At 58.3% G+C, this 19,483-nt stretch overlaps 1 protein-coding gene across 4 annotated transcripts in view; it reads left to right on the forward strand.

The window, feature by feature from the left end:
• PIK3C2A (phosphatidylinositol-4-phosphate 3-kinase catalytic subunit type 2 alpha) overlaps positions 1–19,483 on the forward strand; it is a 252,274-nt gene that overhangs the window by 220,464 nt on the left and 12,327 nt on the right. For all 4 annotated transcript variants that reach the window (XM_073659041.1, XM_073659039.1, XM_073659042.1 and 1 more), the window contains 2 exons: positions 7,190–7,370; positions 7,647–7,751. In XM_073659041.1, coding sequence (XP_073515142.1) covers positions 7,190–7,370; positions 7,647–7,751 — 286 coding nt within the window. The remainder of the gene's footprint in view (positions 1–7,189; positions 7,371–7,646; positions 7,752–19,483) is intronic.

The raw sequence follows: 19,483 nt of genomic DNA on the forward strand, positions 1-19,483 counted from the left end.
CGTCTCGTCTGTCGGCTCTCCTCCTCCTCCTCCTCCTCCTCCTCCTCCTCCCCGGCCGTCTCGTCTGTCGGCTCTCCTCCTCCTCCTCCTCCTCCTCCTCCTCCTCCTCCCCGGCCGTCTCGTCTGTCGGCTCTCCTCCTCCTCCTCCTCCCCGGCCGTCTCGTCTGTCGGCTCTCCTCCTCCTCCTCCTCCTCCTCCTCCCCGGCCGTCTCGTCTGTCGGCTCTCCTCCTCCTCCTCCTCCTCCTCCTCCTCCCCGGCCGTCTCGTCTGTCGGCTCTCCTCCTCCTCCTCCTCCTCCTCCTCCTCCTCCTCCCCGGCCGTCTCGTCTGTCGGCTCTCCTCCTCCTCCTCCTCCTCCTCCCCGGCCGTCTCGTCTGTCGGCTCTCCTCCTCCTCCTCCTCCTCCTCCTCCTCCCCGGCCGTCTCGTCTGTCGGCTCTCCTCCTCCTCCTCCTCCCCGGCCGTCTCGTCTGTCGGCTCTCCTCCTCCTCCTCCTCCCCGGCCGTCTCGTCTGTCGGCTCTCCTCCTCCTCCTCCTCCCCGGCCGTCTCGTCTGTCGGCTCTCCTCCTCCTCCTCCTCCTCCTCCTCCCCGGCCGTCTCGTCTGTCGGCTCTCCTCCTCCTCCTCCTCCTCCTCCTCCCCGGCCGTCTCGTCTGTCGGCTCTCCTCCTCCTCCTCCTCCTCCTCCTCCCCGGCCGTCTCGTCTGTCGGCTCTCCTCCTCCTCCTCCTCCTCCTCCTCCCCGGCCGTCTCGTCTGTCGGCTCTCCTCCTCCTCCTCCTCCTCCCCGGCCGTCTCGTCTGTCGGCTCTCCTCCTCCTCCTCCTCCTCCTCCTCCCCGGCCGTCTCGTCTGTCGGCTCTCCTCCTCCTCCTCCTCCTCCTCCTCCCCGGCCGTCTCGTCTGTCGGCTCTCCTCCTCCTCCTCCTCCTCCTCCTCCCCGGCCGTCTCGTCTGTCGGCTCTCCTCCTCCTCCTCCTCCTCCCCGGCCGTCTCGTCTGTCGGCTCTCCTCCTCCTCCTCCTCCTCCTCCTCCCCGGCCGTCTCGTCTGTCGGCTCTCCTCCTCCTCCTCCTCCTCCCCGGCCGTCTCGTCTGTCGGCTCTCCTCCTCCTCCTCCTCCTCCTCCTCCCCGGCCGTCTCGTCTGTCGGCTCTCCTCCTCCTCCTCCTCCTCCTCCTCCCCGGCCGTCTCGTCTGTCGGCTCTCCTCCTCCTCCTCCTCCTCCTCCTCCTCCCCGGCCGTCTCGTCTGTCGGCTCTCCTCCTCCTCCCCGGCCGTCTCGTCTGTCGGCTCTCCTCCTCCTCCTCCTCCTCCCCGGCCGTCTCGTCTGTCGGCACTCCTCCTCCTCCTCCTCCTCCTCCTCCCCGGCCGTCTCGTCTGTCGGCTCTCCTCCTCCTCCTCCTCCTCCCCGGCCGTCTCGTCTGTCGGCTCTCCTCCTCCTCCTCCTCCTCCCCGGCCGTCTCGTCTGTCGGCTCTCCTCCTCCTCCTCCTCCTCCTCCTCCCCGGCCGTCTCGTCTGTCGGCTCTCCTCCTCCTCCTCCTCCTCCCCGGCCGTCTCGTCTGTCGGCTCTCCTCCTCCTCCTCCTCCTCCTCCTCCCCGGCCGTCTCGTCTGTCGGCTCTCCTCCTCCTCCCCGGCCGTCTCGTCTGTCGGCTCTCCTCCTCCTCCTCCTCCTCCTCCTCCTCCCCGGCCGTCTCGTCTGTCGGCTCTCCTCCTCCTCCTCCTCCTCCCCGGCCGTCTCGTCTGTCGGCTCTCCTCCTCCTCCTCCTCCTCCCCGGCCGTCTCGTCTGTCGGCTCTCCTCCTCCTCCTCCTCCTCCCCGGCCGTCTCGTCTGTCGGCTCTCCTCCTCCTCCTCCTCCTCCCCGGCCGTCTCGTCTGTCGGCTCTCCTCCTCCTCCTCCTCCTCCCCGGCCGTCTCGTCTGTCGGCTCTCCTCCTCCTCCTCCTCCTCCCCGGCCGTCTCGTCTGTCGGCTCTCCTCCTCCTCCTCCTCCTCCCCGGCCGTCTCGTCTGTCGGCTCTCCTCCTCCTCCTCCTCCTCCCCGGCCGTCTCGTCTGTCGGCTCTCCTCCTCCTCCTCCTCCTCCCCGGCCGTCTCGTCTGTCGGCTCTCCTCCTCCTCCTCCTCCTCCCCGGCCGTCTCGTCTGTCGGCTCTCCTCCTCCTCCTCCTCCTCCCCGGCCGTCTCGTCTGTCGGCTCTCCTCCTCCTCCTCCTCCTCCCCGGCCGTCTCGTCTGTCGGCTCTCCTCCTCCTCCTCCTCCTCCCCGGCCGTCTCGTCTGTCGGCTCTCCTCCTCCTCCTCCTCCTCCCCGGCCGTCTCGTCTGTCGGCTCTCCTCCTCCTCCTCCTCCTCCCCGGCCGTCTCGTCTGTCGGCTCTCCTCCTCCTCCTCCTCCCCGGCCGTCTCGTCTGTCGGCTCTCCTCCTCCTCCTCCTCCTCCTCCCCGGCCGTCTCGTCTGTCGGCTCTCCTCCTCCTCCTCCTCCCCGGCCGTCTCGTCTGTCGGCTCTCCTCCTCCTCCTCCTCCCCGGCCGTCTCGTCTGTCGGCTCTCCTCCTCCTCCTCCTCCTCCTCCTCCCCGGCCGTCTCGTCTGTCGGCTCTCCTCCTCCTCCTCCTCCTCCTCCTCCCCGGCCGTCTCGTCTGTCGGCTCTCCTCCTCCTCCTCCTCCTCCTCCTCCCCGGCCGTCTCGTCTGTCGGCTCTCCTCCTCCTCCTCCTCCTCCTCCTCCCCGGCCGTCTCGTCTGTCGGCTCTCCTCCTCCTCCTCCTCCCCGGCCGTCCCGTCTGTCGGCTCTCCTCCTCCTCCTCCTCCCCGGCCGTCTCGTCTGTCGGCTCTCCTCCTCCTCCTCCTCCTCCTCCCCGGCCGTCTCGTCTGTCGGCTCTCCTCCTCCTCCTCCTCCCCGGCCGTCCCGTCTGTCGGCTCTCCTCCGCCTCCTCCTCCCCGGCCGTCCCGTCTGTCGGCTCTCCTCCGCCTCCTCCTCCCCGGCCGTCCCGTCTGTCGGCTCTCCTCCTCCTCCTCCTCCTCCTCCCCGGCCGTCTCGTCTGTCGGCTCTCCTCCTCCTCCTCCTCCTCCTCCTCCTCCTCCCCGGCCGTCTCGTCTGTCGGCTCTCCTCCTCCTCCTCCTCCTCCTCCTCCTCCTCCTCCCCGGCCGTCTCGTCTGTCGGCTCTCCTCCTCCTCCTCCTCCTCCTCCTCCTCCTCCCCGGCCGTCTCGTCTGTCGGCTCTCCTCCTCCTCCTCCTCCTCCTCCTCCTCCCCCTCCTCCTCCCCGGCCGTCTCGTCTGTCGGCTCTCCTCGTCCTCCTCCCCGGCCGTCTCGTCTGTCGGCTCTCCTCCTCCTCCTCCTCCTCCTCCTCCCCGGCCGTCTCGTCTGTCGGCTCTCCTCCTCCTCCTCCTCCCCGGCCGTCTCGTCTGTCGGCTCTCCTCCTCCTCCTCCTCCTCCTCCCCGGCCGTCTCGTCTGTCGGCTCTCCTCCTCCTCCTCCTCCTCCCCGGCCGTCTTGTCTGTCGGCTCTCCTCCTCCTCCTCCTCCTCCTCCCCGGCCGTCTCGTCTGTCGGCTCTCCTCCTCCTCCTCCTCCTCCTCCTCCCCGGCCGTCTCGTCTGTCGGCTCTCCTCCTCCTCCTCCTCCTCTTCCTCCTCCCCGGCCGTCTCGTCTGTCGGCTCTCCTCCTCCTCCTCCTCCCCGGCCGTCTCGTCTGTCGGCTCTCCTCCTCCTCCTCCTCCCCGGCCGTCTCGTCTGTCGGCTCTCCTCCTCCTCCTCCTCCCCGGCCGTCTCGTCTGTCGGCTCTCCTCCTCCTCCTCCTCCTCCCCGGCCGTCTCGTCTGTCGGCTCTCCTCCTCCTCCTCCTCCTCCTCCCCGGCCGTCTCGTCTGTCGGCTCTCCTCCTCCTCCTCCTCCTCCTCCTCCCCGGCCGTCTCGTCTGTCGGCTCTCCTCCTCCTCCTCCTCCTCTTCCTCCTCCCCGGCCGTCTCGTCTGTCGGCTCTCCTCCTCCTCCTCCTCCTCCCCGGCCGTCCCGTCTGTCGGCTCTCCTCCTCCTCCTCCTCCCCGGCCGTCCCGTCTGTTGGCTCTCCTCCTCCCCGGCCGTCCCGTCTGTCGGCTCGCCTCCTCCTCCCCGGCCGTCCCGTCTGTCGGCTCTCCTCCTCCTCCTCCTCCCCGGCCGTCCCGTCTGTCGGCTCTCCTCCGCCTCCTCCTCCCCGGCCGTCCCGTCTGTCGGCTCTCCTCCGCCTCCTCCTCCCCGGCCGTCTCGTCTGTCGGCTCTCCTCCTCCTCCTCCTCCTCCCCGGCCGTCTCGTCTGTCGGCTCTCCTCCTCCTCCTCCTCCTCCTCCTCCTCCCCGGCCGTCTCGTCTGTCGGCTCTCCTCCTCCTCCTCCTCCCCGGCCGTCCCGTCTGTCGGCTCTCCTCCTCCTCCTCCTCTTCCTCCTCCCCGGCCGTCTCGTCTGTCGGCTCTCCTCCTCTTCCTCCTCCCCGGCCGTCTCGTCTGTCGGCTCTCCTCCTCCTCCTCCTCCTCCCCGGCCGTCTCGTCTGTCGGCTCTCCTCCTCCTCCTCCTCCCCGGCCGTCTCGTCTGTCGGCTCTCCTCCTCCTCCTCCTCCTCCTCCTCCCCGGCCGTCTCGTCTGTCGGCTCTCCTCCTCCTCCTCCTCCTCCCCGGCCGTCTCGTCTGTCGGCTCTCCTCCTCCTCCTCCTCCCCGGCCGTCCCGTCTGTCGGCTCTCCTCCTCCTCCCCGGCCGTCCCGTCTGTTGGCTCTCCTCCTCCTCCTCCTCCCCGGCCGTCCCGTCTGTCGGCTCTCCTCCGCCTCCTCCTCCCCGGCCGTCCCGTCTGTCGGCTCTCCTCCTCCTCCTCCTCCTCCCCGGCCGTCTCGTCTGTCGGCTCTCCTCCTCCTCCTCCTCCCCGGCCGTCCCGTCTGTCGGCTCTCCTCCGCCGCCTCCTCCCCGGCCGTCCCGTCTGTAGGCTCTCAGGATTTGTGATATGCGCCATCCATACACGGGAACTTGGTGTTATTCCAGGATCTAAACAACAGGGAATGTAGATGCACGGCCAAGTGAGGTAAAACACAGGCTGCTCCCTCTGTACCGGGCCAATCACAAAAGAAAAGCAACACGGAGTCCGTATTGGACCATAAAGGAAAATAGTCTGTAGGGCGCAAGAGGCAATAAGGCTGTCACATATACATAGTGCAGAGCTAACAGAGGGCACTAGTGCTGATAGCGATGTGTGTGTGTGTGTGTGTGTGTGTATATGTAACGTGTATGTATGTGTGTGTATGTAATGTTTCTGTATTAATGTGTATATATGTAACGTGTATGCTGAAGAAGGCACATGTGCAGGCCCGTCTGAAGTTTGCCAATGAACACCTGGATGATTCTGTGAGTTATTGGGAGAAGGTGCTGTGGTCAGATGAGATAAAAATTGAGCTCTTTGGCATTCACTCAACTCGCCGTGTGTGGAGGAAGAAGGATGAGTACAACCCTTAGCGCATCGTCCCAACCATGAAGCATGGTGGGGGAAACCTTTATACTTTGGGGGTGCTTTTCTGCAAAGGGAACATGACTGCACCGTACTGAAGGGAGGATGTATGGGGTCATGTATCGCATGATTTTGGCCAACAATCTCCTTCTCTCAGTAAGAGCATTGAAGATGGGTCGTGGCTGGGTCTTCCAGCAACACAATGACCCAAAACCTACAGCAAAGGCAACAAAGGAATGGCTCAAAAAGAAGCACAGTAAGGTCATGGAGTGGCCTAGCCAGTCTCCAGACCTTAATCCCATAGAAAACTTATGGAGGGAGTTGAAGCTTCGAGTTACCAAGCGACCGGCTCAAAATCTGAATGATTTAGAGATGATCTGCAAAGAGGAGTGGACCAAAACTCCTCCTGACATGTGCACAACCCTCATCATCAACTACAAAACACCTCTGACTGCTGTGCTTGCCAACAAGGGTTTTACCACCAAGTATTAAGTGTTTGCCAGAGGGATCAAATACTTATTTCTCACTGCAAAATGCAAATACATTTATCTAATTTATACAATGTGATTTTCTTGATTTTTTTTTGGATATTCTATCTCTCAATGTTAAAATGAACCTACCCTCAAAATTATAGACTGTTCATGTCTGTGTCAGTGGGCAAACTTACAAAAACAGCAAGGGGTCAAATACTTATTTCCCCCACTGTATGTAACGTGTATGTATGTAATGTGTGTATATGTAGCGTGTATGTATACGTCTGTATATTGTCACATAGTGGATTTGGGCGCCTGTACGTTACTTTAATACTGTAGGTGTGCACTGGGTCGTATTTCTTCTTTTATATGTGTATACTGGGTTGTAATACTTCATCCTGAGATCACGGCTTTAATTGTTTGTAATTTTGGATTATTCTGTGTTAACTACAAGAATAATTGACCTTTATTTATCGGGAGCTCCGGTTTCTGTGCTTCTGCTTTTTGTTTTTATTTTGTTCCGGGATCTATTTGATTAAAATGTAGTTTGTGGGAAAACCTCTTTAAAGGGAATCTGTGAGCATGTGATCTGCTGCAGATCTACTAGTTCTGAATGCTGGGCCTTGTGTGGACACCCCCGCCTGGTCTCCACGGTGGGCTCCCCGCCCGCTCTGCACGGGTGCGCTCCCCGGCCCCTCCCGCTCTGCACGGGTGCGCTCCCCGGCCCCACCCGCTCTGCACGGGTGCGCTCCCCGGCCCCGCCCGCTCTGCACGGGTGCGCTCCCCGGCCCCGCCCGCTCTGCACGGGTGCGCTCCCCGGCCCCGCCCGCCCTGCACGGGTGCGCTCCCCGGCCCCGCCCGCCCTGCACGGGTGCGCTCCCCGGCCCCGCCCGCCCTGCACGGGTGCGCTCCCCGGCCCCGCCCGCTCTGCACGGGTGCGCTCCCTGGCCCCGCCCGCTCTGCACGGGTGCGCTCCCCAGGCCCCGCCCGCTCTGCACGGGTGCGCTCCCCAGGCCCCGCCCGCTCTGCACGGGTGCGCTCCCCAGGCCCCGCCCGCTCTGCACGGGTGCGCTCCCCAGGCCCCGCCCGCTCTGCACGGGTGCGCTCCCCAGGCCCCGCCCGCTCTGCACGGGTGCGCTCCCCAGGCCCCGCCCGCTCTGCACGGGTGCGCTCCCCAGGCCCCGCCCGCTCTGCACGGGTGCGCTCCCCAGGCCCCGCCCGCTCTGCACGGGTGCGCTGTTCTCTCTTCTGTCATATGATGGCACTGGATGTGGGTGTGACTGTCGTTGCAGGTTGCTGAAGGACGCCCTGAATGATCCGCACTTCGGGCCCCGCTATGAGCAGATCCTCGGCGCCCTCCTCTCCATTGTGGGTAAAGGTTTACGGCAGGAGCTGGAGAAGCAGACCCGGCTCACTCAGCTGCTAGGCGTCGTGGCGGAAAAAGTGCGACAAGCCAATGGTTCTGGGCGACAGGTGAGCGCTGCGGGGCTGCACCATGTGACCTCTGTCATGTCGGTCATCAGGAGCCCAGTGGTACATGCGGTGATGAAAACCATCTCTGGCCATGCTCTCTGTCTACGTAGTGAACATGTCACCAGTGCAGCCAGTCGGGATCCTCAGCAGTCACATGCCATATAAGTGCCGTCACCATTCAGAGGTGGACGCCATGATGGCTGATGGTACGTCTGCAGTGGGAGCCGCCCCGGCAGTGTCCCAGTGCCAATGTGTTGTGCATCCTGTGGTTTGCAGGTGGTCCTCCAGGAGGGGATGGAGCGAGTGCAGCTGCTGTTCCGGAAGAACAAGATCCGCCTGCCGCTAAACCCCAGCATGGAGGCCAAAGGGCTGAATGTGAAGGTGAGCAGAGGGCGCAGAGCGAAGCCGGAGCATAGCATAGAAGGCTGGTGTACGTGTGTGTGTGATACATGGGGGTGGTGTAGCAGGCTGGTGTACGTGTGTGTGTGATACATGGGGGTAGTGTAGCAGGCTGGTGTACATGTGTAATGTATGTGGGTGGTGTAGCAGGCTGATTTACACGTGTGTGATACATGCGGGTGGTGTAGCAGGCTGGTGTACGTGTGTGTGATACATTCGGATGGTGTAGGGGGCTGGTGTGTGTGTGTGTGTGTGTGATACATGTGGGAGGTGTAGCAGGCCTTGTGTACGTGTGTGTGATACATGCGGGTGGTGTAGCAGGCTGGTGTACGTGTGTGTGATACATGCGGGTGGTGTAGGGGGCTGGTGTACGTGTGTGATATACATGCGGGTGGTGTAGGGGGCTGGTGTAAGTGTGTGATATACATGCGGATGGTGTAGGGGGCTGGTGTACGTGTGTGTGATACATGCGGGTGGTGTAGCAGGCTGGTGTACGTGAGTGTGATACATGGGGGTGGTGTAGGGGGCTGGTATACGTGTGTGTGATACATGCGGGTGGTGTAGCGGGCTGGTGTACGTGTGTGTGATACATGCGGGTGGTGTAGGGGGCTGGTGTACGTGTGTGTGATACATGCTGGTGGTGTAGCAGGCTGGTGTACGTGTGTGTGATACATGCGGGTGGTGTAGCAGGCTCGTGTGTGTGTGTGATACATGGGGGTGGTGTAGGGGGCTGGTGTACGTGTGTGTGATACATTCGGGTGGTGTAGGGGGCTGGTGTACGTGTGTGTGATACATGCGGGTGGTGTAGCAGGCTGGTGTACGTGTGTGTAATACATGCGGGTGGTGTAGCAGGCTGGTGTACGTGTGTGTAATACATGCGGGTGGTGTAGGGGGCTGGTGTACGTGTGTGTGATACATGCGGGTGGTGTAGCGGGCTGGTGTACGTGTGTGTGATACATGCGGGTGGTGTAGCAGGCTGGTGTACGTGTGTGTGATACATGCGGGTGGTGTAGCAGGCTCGTGTGTGTGTGTGATATATGGGGGTGGTGTAGGGGGCTGGTGTACGTGTGTGTGATACATTCGGGTGGTGTAGCAGGCTGGTGTGTGTGTGATACATGGGGGTGGTGTAGGGGGCTGGTGTACGTGTGTGTGATACATGGGGGTGGTATAGGGGGCTGGTGTACGTGTGTGTGATACATGCGGGTGGTGTAGCAGGCTGGTGTACGTGTGTGTAATACATGCGGGTGGTGTAGCAGGCTGGTGTACGTGTGTGTAATACATGCGGGTGGTGTAGCAGGCTGGTGTACGTGTGTGTAATACATGCGGGTGGTGTAGGGGGCTGGTGTACGTGTGTGTGATACATGCGGGTGGTGTAGCAGGCTGGTGTACGTGTGTGTGATACATGCGGGTGGTGTAGGGGGCTGGTGTACGTGTGTGATATACATGCGGGTGGTGTAGGGGGCTGGTGTAAGTGTGTGATATACATGCGGATGGTGTAGGGGGCTGGTGTACGTGTGTGTGATACATGCGGGTGGTGTAGCAGGCTGGTGTACGTGAGTGTGATACATGGGGGTGGTGTAGGGGGCTGGTGTACGTGTGTGTGATACATGCGGGTGGTGTAGCGGGCTGGTGTACGTGTGTGTGATACATGCGGGTGGTGTAGGGGGCTGGTGTACGTGTGTGTGATACATGCTGGTGGTGTAGCAGGCTGGTGTACGTGTGTGTGATACATGCGGGTGGTGTAGCAGGCTCGTGTGTGTGTGTGATACATGGGGGTGGTGTAGGGGGCTGGTGTACGTGTGTGTGATACATTCGGGTGGTGTAGGGGGCTGGTGTACGTGTGTGTGATACATGCGGGTGGTGTAGCAGGCTGGTGTACGTGTGTGTAATACATGCGGGTGGTGTAGCAGGCTGGTGTACGTGTGTGTAATACATGCGGGTGGTGTAGGGGGCTGGTGTACGTGTGTGTGATACATGCGGGTGGTGTAGCGGGCTGGTGTACGTGTGTGTGATACATGCGGGTGGTGTAGCAGGCTGGTGTACGTGTGTGTGATACATGCGGGTGGTGTAGCAGGCTCGTGTGTGTGTGTGATATATGGGGGTGGTGTAGGGGGCTGGTGTACGTGTGTGTGATACATTCGGGTGGTGTAGCAGGCTGGTGTGTGTGTGATACATGGGGGTGGTGTAGGGGGCTGGTGTACGTGTGTGTGATACATGGGGGTGGTATAGGGGGCTGGTGTACGTGTGTGTGATACATGCGGGTGGTGTAGCAGGCTGGTGTACGTGTGTGTAATACATGCGGGTGGTGTAGCAGGCTGGTGTACGTGTGTGTAATACATGCGGGTGGTGTAGCAGGCTGGTGTACGTGTGTGTAATACATGCGAGTGGTGTAGGGGGCTGGTGTACGTGTGTGTGATACATGCGGGTGGTGTAGGGGGCTGGTGTACGTGTGTGTGATACATGCGGGTGGTGTAGCAGGCTGGTGTACGTGTGTGTAATACATGCGGGTGGTGTAGCAGGCTGGTGTACGTGTGTGTAATACATGCGGGTGGTGTAGGGGGCTGGTGTACGTGTGTGTGATACATGCGGGTGGTGTAGCGGGCTGGTGTACGTGTGTGTGTAATACATGCGGGTGGTGTAGCAGGCTGGTGTGTGTGTGATACATGCGGGTGGTGTAGGGGGCTGGTGTACGTGTGTGTGTGATACATGCGGGTGGTGTAGGGGGCTGGTGTGTGTGTGATACATGCGGGTGGTGTAGCAGGCTGGTGTGTGTGTGATACATGCGGGTGGTGTAGCAGGCTGGTGTGTGTGTGATACATGCGGGTGGTGTAGGGGGCTGGTGTACGTGTGTGTGTGTGATACATGCGGGTGGTGTAGGGGGCTGGTGTACGTGTGTGTGTGATACATGCGGGTGGTGTAGGGGGCTGGTGTACGTGTGTGTGATACATGCGGGTGGTGTAGCAGGCTGGTGTGTGTGTGATACATGCGGGTGGTGTAGGGGGCTGGTGTACGTGTGTGTGTGATACATGCGGGTGGTGTAGGGGGCTGGTGTACGTGTGTGTGATACATGCGGGTGGTGTAGGGGGCTGGTGTACGTGTGTGTGTGATACATGCGGGTGGTGTAGGGGGCTGGTGTACGTGTGTGTGATACATGCGGGTGGTGTAGCAGGCTGGTGTGCGGGTGGTGTAGCAGGCTGGTGTGTGTGTGATACATGCGGGTGGTGTAGGGGGCTGGTGTGTATGTGTATGTGTATGTGTATGTGTATGTGTATGTGTATGTGTGTATGTGTATGTGTATGTGTATGTGTATGTGTATGTGTATGTGTATGTGTGTGTGTGTGTGTGTGTGTGTGTGTGTGTGTGTGTGTGTGTGTGTGCGCGTAATGTACACTGCTCAAAAAAATAATGGGATCACTTAAACACCATAATGTAACTCCGAGTCAGTCTCACTTCTGTGAAATCTACCTGTCCAGTTATGAAGCGACGCTGATTGTGAATCAATGTCTCCTGCTGTTGTGCAAATGGAACAGACAACTGGTAGAAATGATCGGCAATTAGCAAGACACCACCTATAAAGGAGCGGTTCTGCAGGTGGTGACCACAGACCATTTCTCTGTTCTCATCCTTTTTGGCTGCTGTTTTGGTCCCTTTTGCGTTTTGCCATTGCTCTCACCCCCAGAGGTACAGTAGCATGAGGCGGTGTCTACAGAAGTTGCTCAGGTAGTGCAGCTCATCCAGGATGGCACATCAATGCGAGCTGTGGCAAGAAGGTTTGCTGTGTCTGTCAGCGTAGTGTCCAGAGGCTGGAGGCGCTACCAGGAGACAGGCCAGTACACCAGGAGACGTGGAGGGGGCCGTAGGAGGGCAACAACCCAGCAGCAGGACCACTACCTCCACCTTTGTGCAAGGAGGAACAGGAGGAGCACTGCCAGAGCCCTGCAAAATGACCTCCAGCAGCCACAAATGTGCATGTGTCTACACAAACGGTTAGAAACCGACTCCATGAGGGTGGTATGAGGGCCCGACGTCCACAGATGGGGGTTGTGCTCACAGCCCAACACCGTGCAGGACGCTTGGCATTTGCCACAGAACACCAGGATTGGCAAAGTCGCCACTGGCGCCCTGTGCTCTTCACAGATGAAAGCAGGTTCACACTGAGCACATGTGACAGACATGACAGAGTCTGGAGACGCCGTGGAGAGCGATCTGCTGCCTGCAACATCCTTCAGCATGACCGGTCTGGCAGTGGGTCATTAATGGTGTGGGGTGGCATTTCTTTGGAGAGCCGCACAGCCCTCCATGTGCTCGCCAGAGGTAGCCTGACTGCCATTAGGTACCGAGATGAGATCCCCAGACCCCTTGTGAGACCATATGCTGGTGCGGTTGGCCCTGGGTTCCTCCTAATGCAGGACAATGCCAGACCTCATGTGGCTGGAGTGTGTCAGCAGTTCCTGCAAGATGAAGGCATTGAAGCTATGGACTGGCCGCCCGTTCCCCAGACCTGAATCCGATTGAGCACATCTGGGACATCATGTCTCGCTCCATCCACCAACGTCAAGTTGCACCACAGACTGTCCAGGAGTTGGCGGATGCTTTAGTCCAGGTCTGGGAGGAGATCCTACAGGAGACCATCCGCACCCTCATCAGGAGCATGCCCAGGCGTTGTAGGGAGGCCATACAGGCACGTAGAGGCCACACACAATACTCAGCCTCATCAGGAGCATGTCCAGGCGTTGTAGGGAGGTCATACAGGCACGTGGAGGCCACACACAATACTCAGCCTCATCAGGAGCATGCCCAGGCGTTGTAGGGAGGTCATACAGGCACGTGGAGGCCACACACAATACTCAGCCTCAGCAGGAGCATGCCCAGGCGTTGTAGGGAGGTCATACAGGCACGTGGAGGCCACACACAATACTGAGCCTCATCAGGAGCATGCCCAGGCGTTGTAGGGAGGTCATACAGGCACGTGGAGGCCACACACAATACTCCGCCTCATCAGGAGCATGTCCAGGCGTTGTAGGGAGGTCATACAGGCACGTGGAGGCCACACACAATACTCCGCCTCATCAGGAGCATGTCCAGGCGTTGTAGGGAGGTCATACAGGCACGTGGAGGCCACACACAATACTCAGCCTCATCAGGAGCATGCCCAGGCGTTGTAGGGAGGTCATACAGGCACGTGGAGGCCACACACAATACTCAGCCTCAGCAGGAGCATGCCCAGGCGTTGTAGGGAGGTCATACAGGCACGTGGAGGCCACACACAATACTGAGCCTCATCAGGAGCATGCCCAGGCGTTGTAGGGAGGTCATACAGGCACATGGAGGCCACACACAATACTGAGCCTCATCAGGAGCATGCCCAGGCGTTGTAGGGAGGTCATACAGGCACGTGGAGGCCACACACAATGCTCAGCCTCATCAGGAGCATGCCCAGGCGTTGTAGGGAGGTCATACAGGCACGTGAAGGCCACACACAATACTCAGCCTCATCAGGAGCATGCCCAGGCGTTGTAGGGAGGTCATACAGGCACGTGGAGGCCACACACAATGCTCAGCCTCATCAGGAGCATGCCCAGGCGTTGTAGGGAGGTCATACAGTCACGTGGAGGCCACACACAATACTCAGCCTCATCAGGAGCATGTCCAGGCGTTGTAGGGAGGTCATACAGGCACGTGGAGGCCACACACAATACTCAGCCTCATCAGGAGCATGCCCAGGCGTTGTAGGGAGGTCATACAGGCACGTGGAGGCCACACACAATACTCAGCCTCAGCAGGAGCATGCCCAGGCGTTGTAGGGAGGTCATACAGGCACGTGAAGGCCACACACAATACTCAGCCTCATCAGGAGCATGCCCAGGAGTTGTAGGGAGGTCATACAGGCACGTGGAGGCCACACACAATGCTCAGCCTCATCAGGAGCATGCCCAGGCGTTGTAGGGAGGTCATACAGTCACGTGGAGGCCACACACAATACTCAGCCTCATCAGGAGCATGCCCAGGCGTTGTAGGGAGGTCATACAGGCACGTGAAGGCCACACACAATACTCAGCCTCATCAGGAGCATGCCCAGGCGTTGTAGGGAGGTTATACAGGCACGTGGAGGCCACACACAATATTCAGCCTCATCAGGAGCATGCCCAGGCGTTGTAGGGAGGTCATACAGGCACGTGGAGGCCACACACAATACTCAGCCTCATCAGGAGCATGCCCAGGCGTTGTAGGGAGGTCATACACAATACTGAGCAGCATTTCCTTGTCTTCAGGCATTTGCACTGAAGTTGGATCAGCCTGGAATTTGATTTTACACTTTGATTTTGAGAATCATTCCAAATCCAGACTCCATGGGAGATAAATTGTGATTTACATTGATCATGTTTCTTTTATTGTTCTCAGTGCTCCACTATGTAATGAATGAAGATTTGCAACTGGAATATTTCATTCAGTGATATATAGGATGGGGTATTTGACTGTTCCCTTTATTTATTTTGAGCAGTGTTTTATATATAGCCTCAGCCCCCAGAGGAAGCCAGTCATGGCGAAACTTGTTGGGGTGTCTACATGACTATATTAGCTAGCACTGGTGAAGACTGGGAATGGCTTCATCAGGGGAACTGTTCACTAGTATATACACAATCTATGAACTGCAGTCATAGTGGAGAGAACATAGCTATAGCAATGTAAATCAGGCGGGGCCGAGAGGTGAGGCGGGGCCGAGAGATTATAATTGCTCCAGAAATAATAGACACCGGTGTCATTTTAATCTGATTCACCACTTTAAAAAAAATGACATGTTTTAATATATCATTAGGACTGACCCGTGTGTGTATATGTGGGGGAGCAGGGGGCTGACCCGTGTGTGTATCTGTGTGTGTGTGATATATGGGGGTGGTGTAGGGGGCTGGTGTACGTGTGTGTGATACATTCGGGTGGTGTAGCAGGCTGGTGTGTGTGTGATACATGGGGGTGGTGTAGGGGGCTGGTGTACGTGTGTGTGATACATGGGGGTGGTATAGGGGGCTGGTGTACGTGTGTGTGATACATGCGGGTGGTGTAGCAGGCTGGTGTACGTGTGTGTAATACATGCGGGTGGTGTAGCAGGCTGGTGTACGTGTGTGTAATACATGCGGGTGGTGTAGCAGGCTGGTGTACGTGTGTGTAATACATGCGGGTGGTGTAGGGGGCTGGTGTACGTGTGTGTGATACATGCGGGTGGTGTAGGGGGCTGGTGTACGTGTGTGTGATACATGCGGGTGGTGTAGGGGGCTGGTGTACGTGTGTGTGATACATGCGGGTGGTGTAGCAGGCTGGTGTACGTGTGTGTAATACATGCGGGTGGTGTAGCAGGCTGGTGTACGTGTGTGTAATACATGCGGGTGGTGTAGGGGGCTGGTGTACGTGTGTGTGATACATGCGGGTGGTGTAGCGGGCTGGTGTACGTGTGTGTGTAATACATGCGGGTGGTGTAGCAGGCTGGTGTGTGTGTGATACATGCGGGTGGTGTAGGGGGCTGGTGTACGTGTGTGTGTGATACATGTGGGTGGTGTAGGGGGCTGGTGTGTGTGTGATACATGCGGGTGGTGTAGCAGGCTGGTGTGTGTGTGATACATGCGGGTGGTGTAGCAGGCTGGTGTGTGTGTGATACATGCGGGTGGTGTAGGGGGCTGGTGTACGTGTGTGTGTGATACATGCGGGTGGTGTAGGGGGCTGGTGTACGTGTGTGTGATACATGCGGGTGGTGTAGCAGGCTGGTGTGTGTGTGATACATGCGGGTGGTGTAGGGGGCTGGTGTACGTGTGTGTGTGATACATGCGGGTGGTGTAGGGGGCTGGTGTACGTGTGTGTGATACATGCGGGTGGTGTAGGGGGCTGGTGTACGTGTGTGTGTGATACATGCGGGTGGTGTAGGGGGCTGGTGTACGTGTGTGTGATACATGCGGGTGGTGTAGCAGGCTGGTGTGCGGGTGGTGTAGCAGGCTGGTGTGTGTGTGATACATGCGGGTGGTGTAGGGGGCTGGTGTGTGTGTGTGTGTATGTGTATGTGTATGTGTATGTGTATGTGTATGTGTATGTGTATGTGTATGTGTATGTGTATGTGTATGTGTATGTATGTATGTGTGTGTGTGTGTGTGTGTGTGTGTGTGTGTGTGTGTGTGTGTGTGTGTGTGTGTGTGTGTGTGTGTGTGTGTGTGTGTGTGTGTGTGTGTGTGTGTGTGTGCGCGTAATGTACACTGCTCAAAAAAATAATGGGATCACTTAAACACCATAATGTAACTCCGAGTCAGTCTCACTTCTGTGAAATCTACCTGTCCAGTTATGAAGCGACGCTGATTGTGAATCAATGTTTCCTGCTGTTGTGCAAATGGAACAGACAACTGGTAGAAATGATCGGCAATTAGCAAGACACCACCTATAAAGGAGCGGTTCTGCAGGTGGTGACCACAGACCATTTCTCTGTTCTCATCCTTTTTGGCTGCTGTTTTGGTCCCTTTTGCGTTTTGCCATTGCTCTCACCCCCAGAGGTACAGTAGCATGAGGCGGTGTCTACAGAAGTTGCTCAGGTAGTGCAGCTCATCCAGGATGGCACATCAATGCGAGCTGTGGCAAGAAGGTTTGCTGTGTCTGTCAGCGTAGTGTCCAGAGGCTGGAGGCGCTACCAGGAGACAGGCCAGTACACCAGGAGACGTGGAGGGGGCCGTAGGAGGGCAACAACCCAGCAGCAGGACCACTACCTCCACCTTTGTGCAAGGAGGAACAGGAGGAGCACTGCCAGAGCCCTGCAAAATGACCTCCAGCAGCCACAAATGTGCATGTGTCTACACAAACGGTTAGAAACCGACTCCATGAGGGTGGTATGAGGGCCCGACGTCCACAGATGGGGGTTGTGCTCACAGCCCAACACCGTGCAGGACGCTTGGCATTTGCCACAGAACACCAGGATTGGCAAAGTCGCCACTGGCGCCCTGTGCTCTTCACAGATGAAAGCAGGTTCACACTGAGCACATGTGACAGACATGACAGAGTCTGGAGACGCCGTGGAGAGTGATCTGCTGCCTGCAGCATCCTTCAGCATGACCGGTCTGGCAGTGGGTCATTAATGGTGTGGGGTGGCATTTCTTTGGAGAGCCGCACAGCCCTCCATGTGCTCGCCAGAGGTAGCCTGACTGCCATTAGGTACCGAGATGAGATCCCCAGACCCCTTGTGAGACCATATGCTGGTGCGGTTGGCCCTGGGTTCCTCCTAATGCAGGACAATGCCAGACCTCATGTGGCTGGAGTGTGTCAGCAGTTCCTGCAAGATGAAGGCATTGAAGCTATGGACTGGCCGCCCGTTCCCCAGACCTGAATCCGATTGAGCACATCTGGGACATCATGTCTCGCTCCATCCACCAACGTCAAGTTGCACCACAGACTGTCCAGGAGTTGGCGGATGCTTTAGTCCAGGTCTGGGAGGAGATCCTACAGGAGACCATCCGCACCCTCATCAGGAGCATGCCCAGGCGTTGTAGGGAGGCCATACAGGCACGTAGAGGCCACACACAATACTCAGCCTCATCAGGAGCATGCCCAGGCGTTGTAGGGAGGTCATACAGGCACGTGGAGGCCACACACAATACTCCGCCTCATCAGGAGCATGTCCAGGCGTTGTAGGGAGGTCATACAGGCACGTGGAGGCCACACACAATACTCAGCCTCATCAGGAGCATGCCCAGGCGTTGTAGGGAGGTCATACAGGCACGTGGAGGCCACACACAATACTCAGCCTCAGCAGGAGCATGCCCAGGCGTTGTAGGGAGGTCATACAGGCACGTGGAGGCCACACACAATACTGAGCCTCATCAGGAGCATGCCCAGGCGTTGTAGGGAGGTCATACAGGCACGTGGAGGCCACACACAATACTCCGCCTCATCAGGAGCATGTCCAGGCGTTGTAGGGAGGTCATACAGGCACGTGGAGGCCACACACAATACTCCGCCTCATCAGGAGCATGTCCAGGCGTTGTAGGGAGGTCATACAGGCACGTGGAGGCCACACACAATACTCAGCCTCATCAGGAGCATGCCCAGGCGTTGTAGGGAGGTCATACAGGCACGTGGAGGCCACACACAATACTCAGCCTCAGCAGGAGCATGCCCAGGCGTTGTAGGGAGGTCATACAGGCACGTGGAGGCCACACACAATACTGAGCCTCATCAGGAGCATGCCCAGGCGTTGTAGGGAGGTCATACAGGCACATGGAGGCCACACACAATACTGAGCCTCATCAGGAGCATGCCCAGGCGTTGTAGGGAGGTCATACAGGCACGTGGAGGCCACACACAATGCTCAGCCTCATCAGGAGCATGCCCAGGCGTTGTAGGGAGGTCATACAGGCACGTGAAGGCCACACACAATACTCAGCCTCATCAGGAGCATGCCCAGGCGTTGTAGGGAGGTCATACAGGCACGTGGAGGCCACACACAATGCTCAGCCTCATCAGGAGCATGCCCAGGCGTTGTAGGGAGGTCATACAGTCACGTGGAGGCCACACACAATACTCAGCCTCATCAGGAGCATGTCCAGGCGTTGTAGGGAGGTCATACAGGCACGTGGAGGCCACACACAATACTCAGCCTCATCAGGAGCATGCCCAGGCGTTGTAGGGAGGTCATACAGGCACGTGGAGGCCACACACAATACTCAGCCTCAGCAGGAGCATGCCCAGGCGTTGTAGGGAGGTCATACAGGCACGTGAAGGCCACACACAATACTCAGCCTCATCAGGAGCATGCCCAGGAGTTGTAGGGAGGTCATACAGGCACGTGGAGGCCACACACAATGCTCAGCCTCATCAGGAGCATGCCCAGGCGTTGTAGGGAGGTCATACAGTCACGTGGAGGCCACACACAATACTCAGCCTCATCAGGAGCATGCCCAGGCGTTGTAGGGAGGTCATACAGGCACGTGAAGGCCACACACAATACTCAGCCTCATCAGGAGCATGCCCAGGCGTTGTAGGGAGGTTATACAGGCACGTGGAGGCCACACACAATATTCAGCCTCATCAGGAGCATGCCCAGGCGTTGTAGGGAGGTCATACAGGCACGTGGAGGCCACACACAATACTCAGCCTCATCAGGAGCATGCCCAGGCGTTGTAGGGAGGTCATACACAATACTGAGCAGCATTTCCTTGTCTTCAGGCATTTGCACTGAAGTTGGATCAGCCTGGAATTTGATTTTACACTTTGATTTTGAGAATCATTCCAAATCCAGACTCCATGGGAGATAAATTGTGATTTACATTGATCATGTTTCTTTTATTGTTCTCAGTGCTCCACTATGTAATGAATGAAGATTTGCAACTGGAATATTTCATTCAGTGATATATAGGATGGGGTATTTGACTGTTCCCTTTATTTATTTTGAGCAGTGTTTTATATATAGCCTCAGCCCCCAGAGGAAGCCAGTCATGGCGAAACTTGTTGGGGTGTCTACATGACTATATTAGCTAGCACTGGTGAAGACTGGGAATGGCTTCATCAGGGGAACTGTTCACTAGTATATACACAATCTATGAACTGCAGTCATAGTGGAGAGAACATAGCTATAGCAATGTAAATCAGGCGGGGCCGAGAGGTGAGGCGGGGCCGAGAGATTATAATTGCTCCAGAAATAATAGACACCGGTGTCATTTTAATCTGATTCACCACTTTAAAAAAAATGA

The sequence above is a fragment of the Phyllobates terribilis genome, unplaced genomic scaffold (genome assembly GCF_046119375.1).
Source record: "Phyllobates terribilis strain yellow unplaced genomic scaffold, ASM4611937v1 Scaffold_13__5_contigs__length_258822181, whole genome shotgun sequence".
Taxonomy (NCBI): Eukaryota; Metazoa; Chordata; class Amphibia; order Anura; family Dendrobatidae; genus Phyllobates; species Phyllobates terribilis.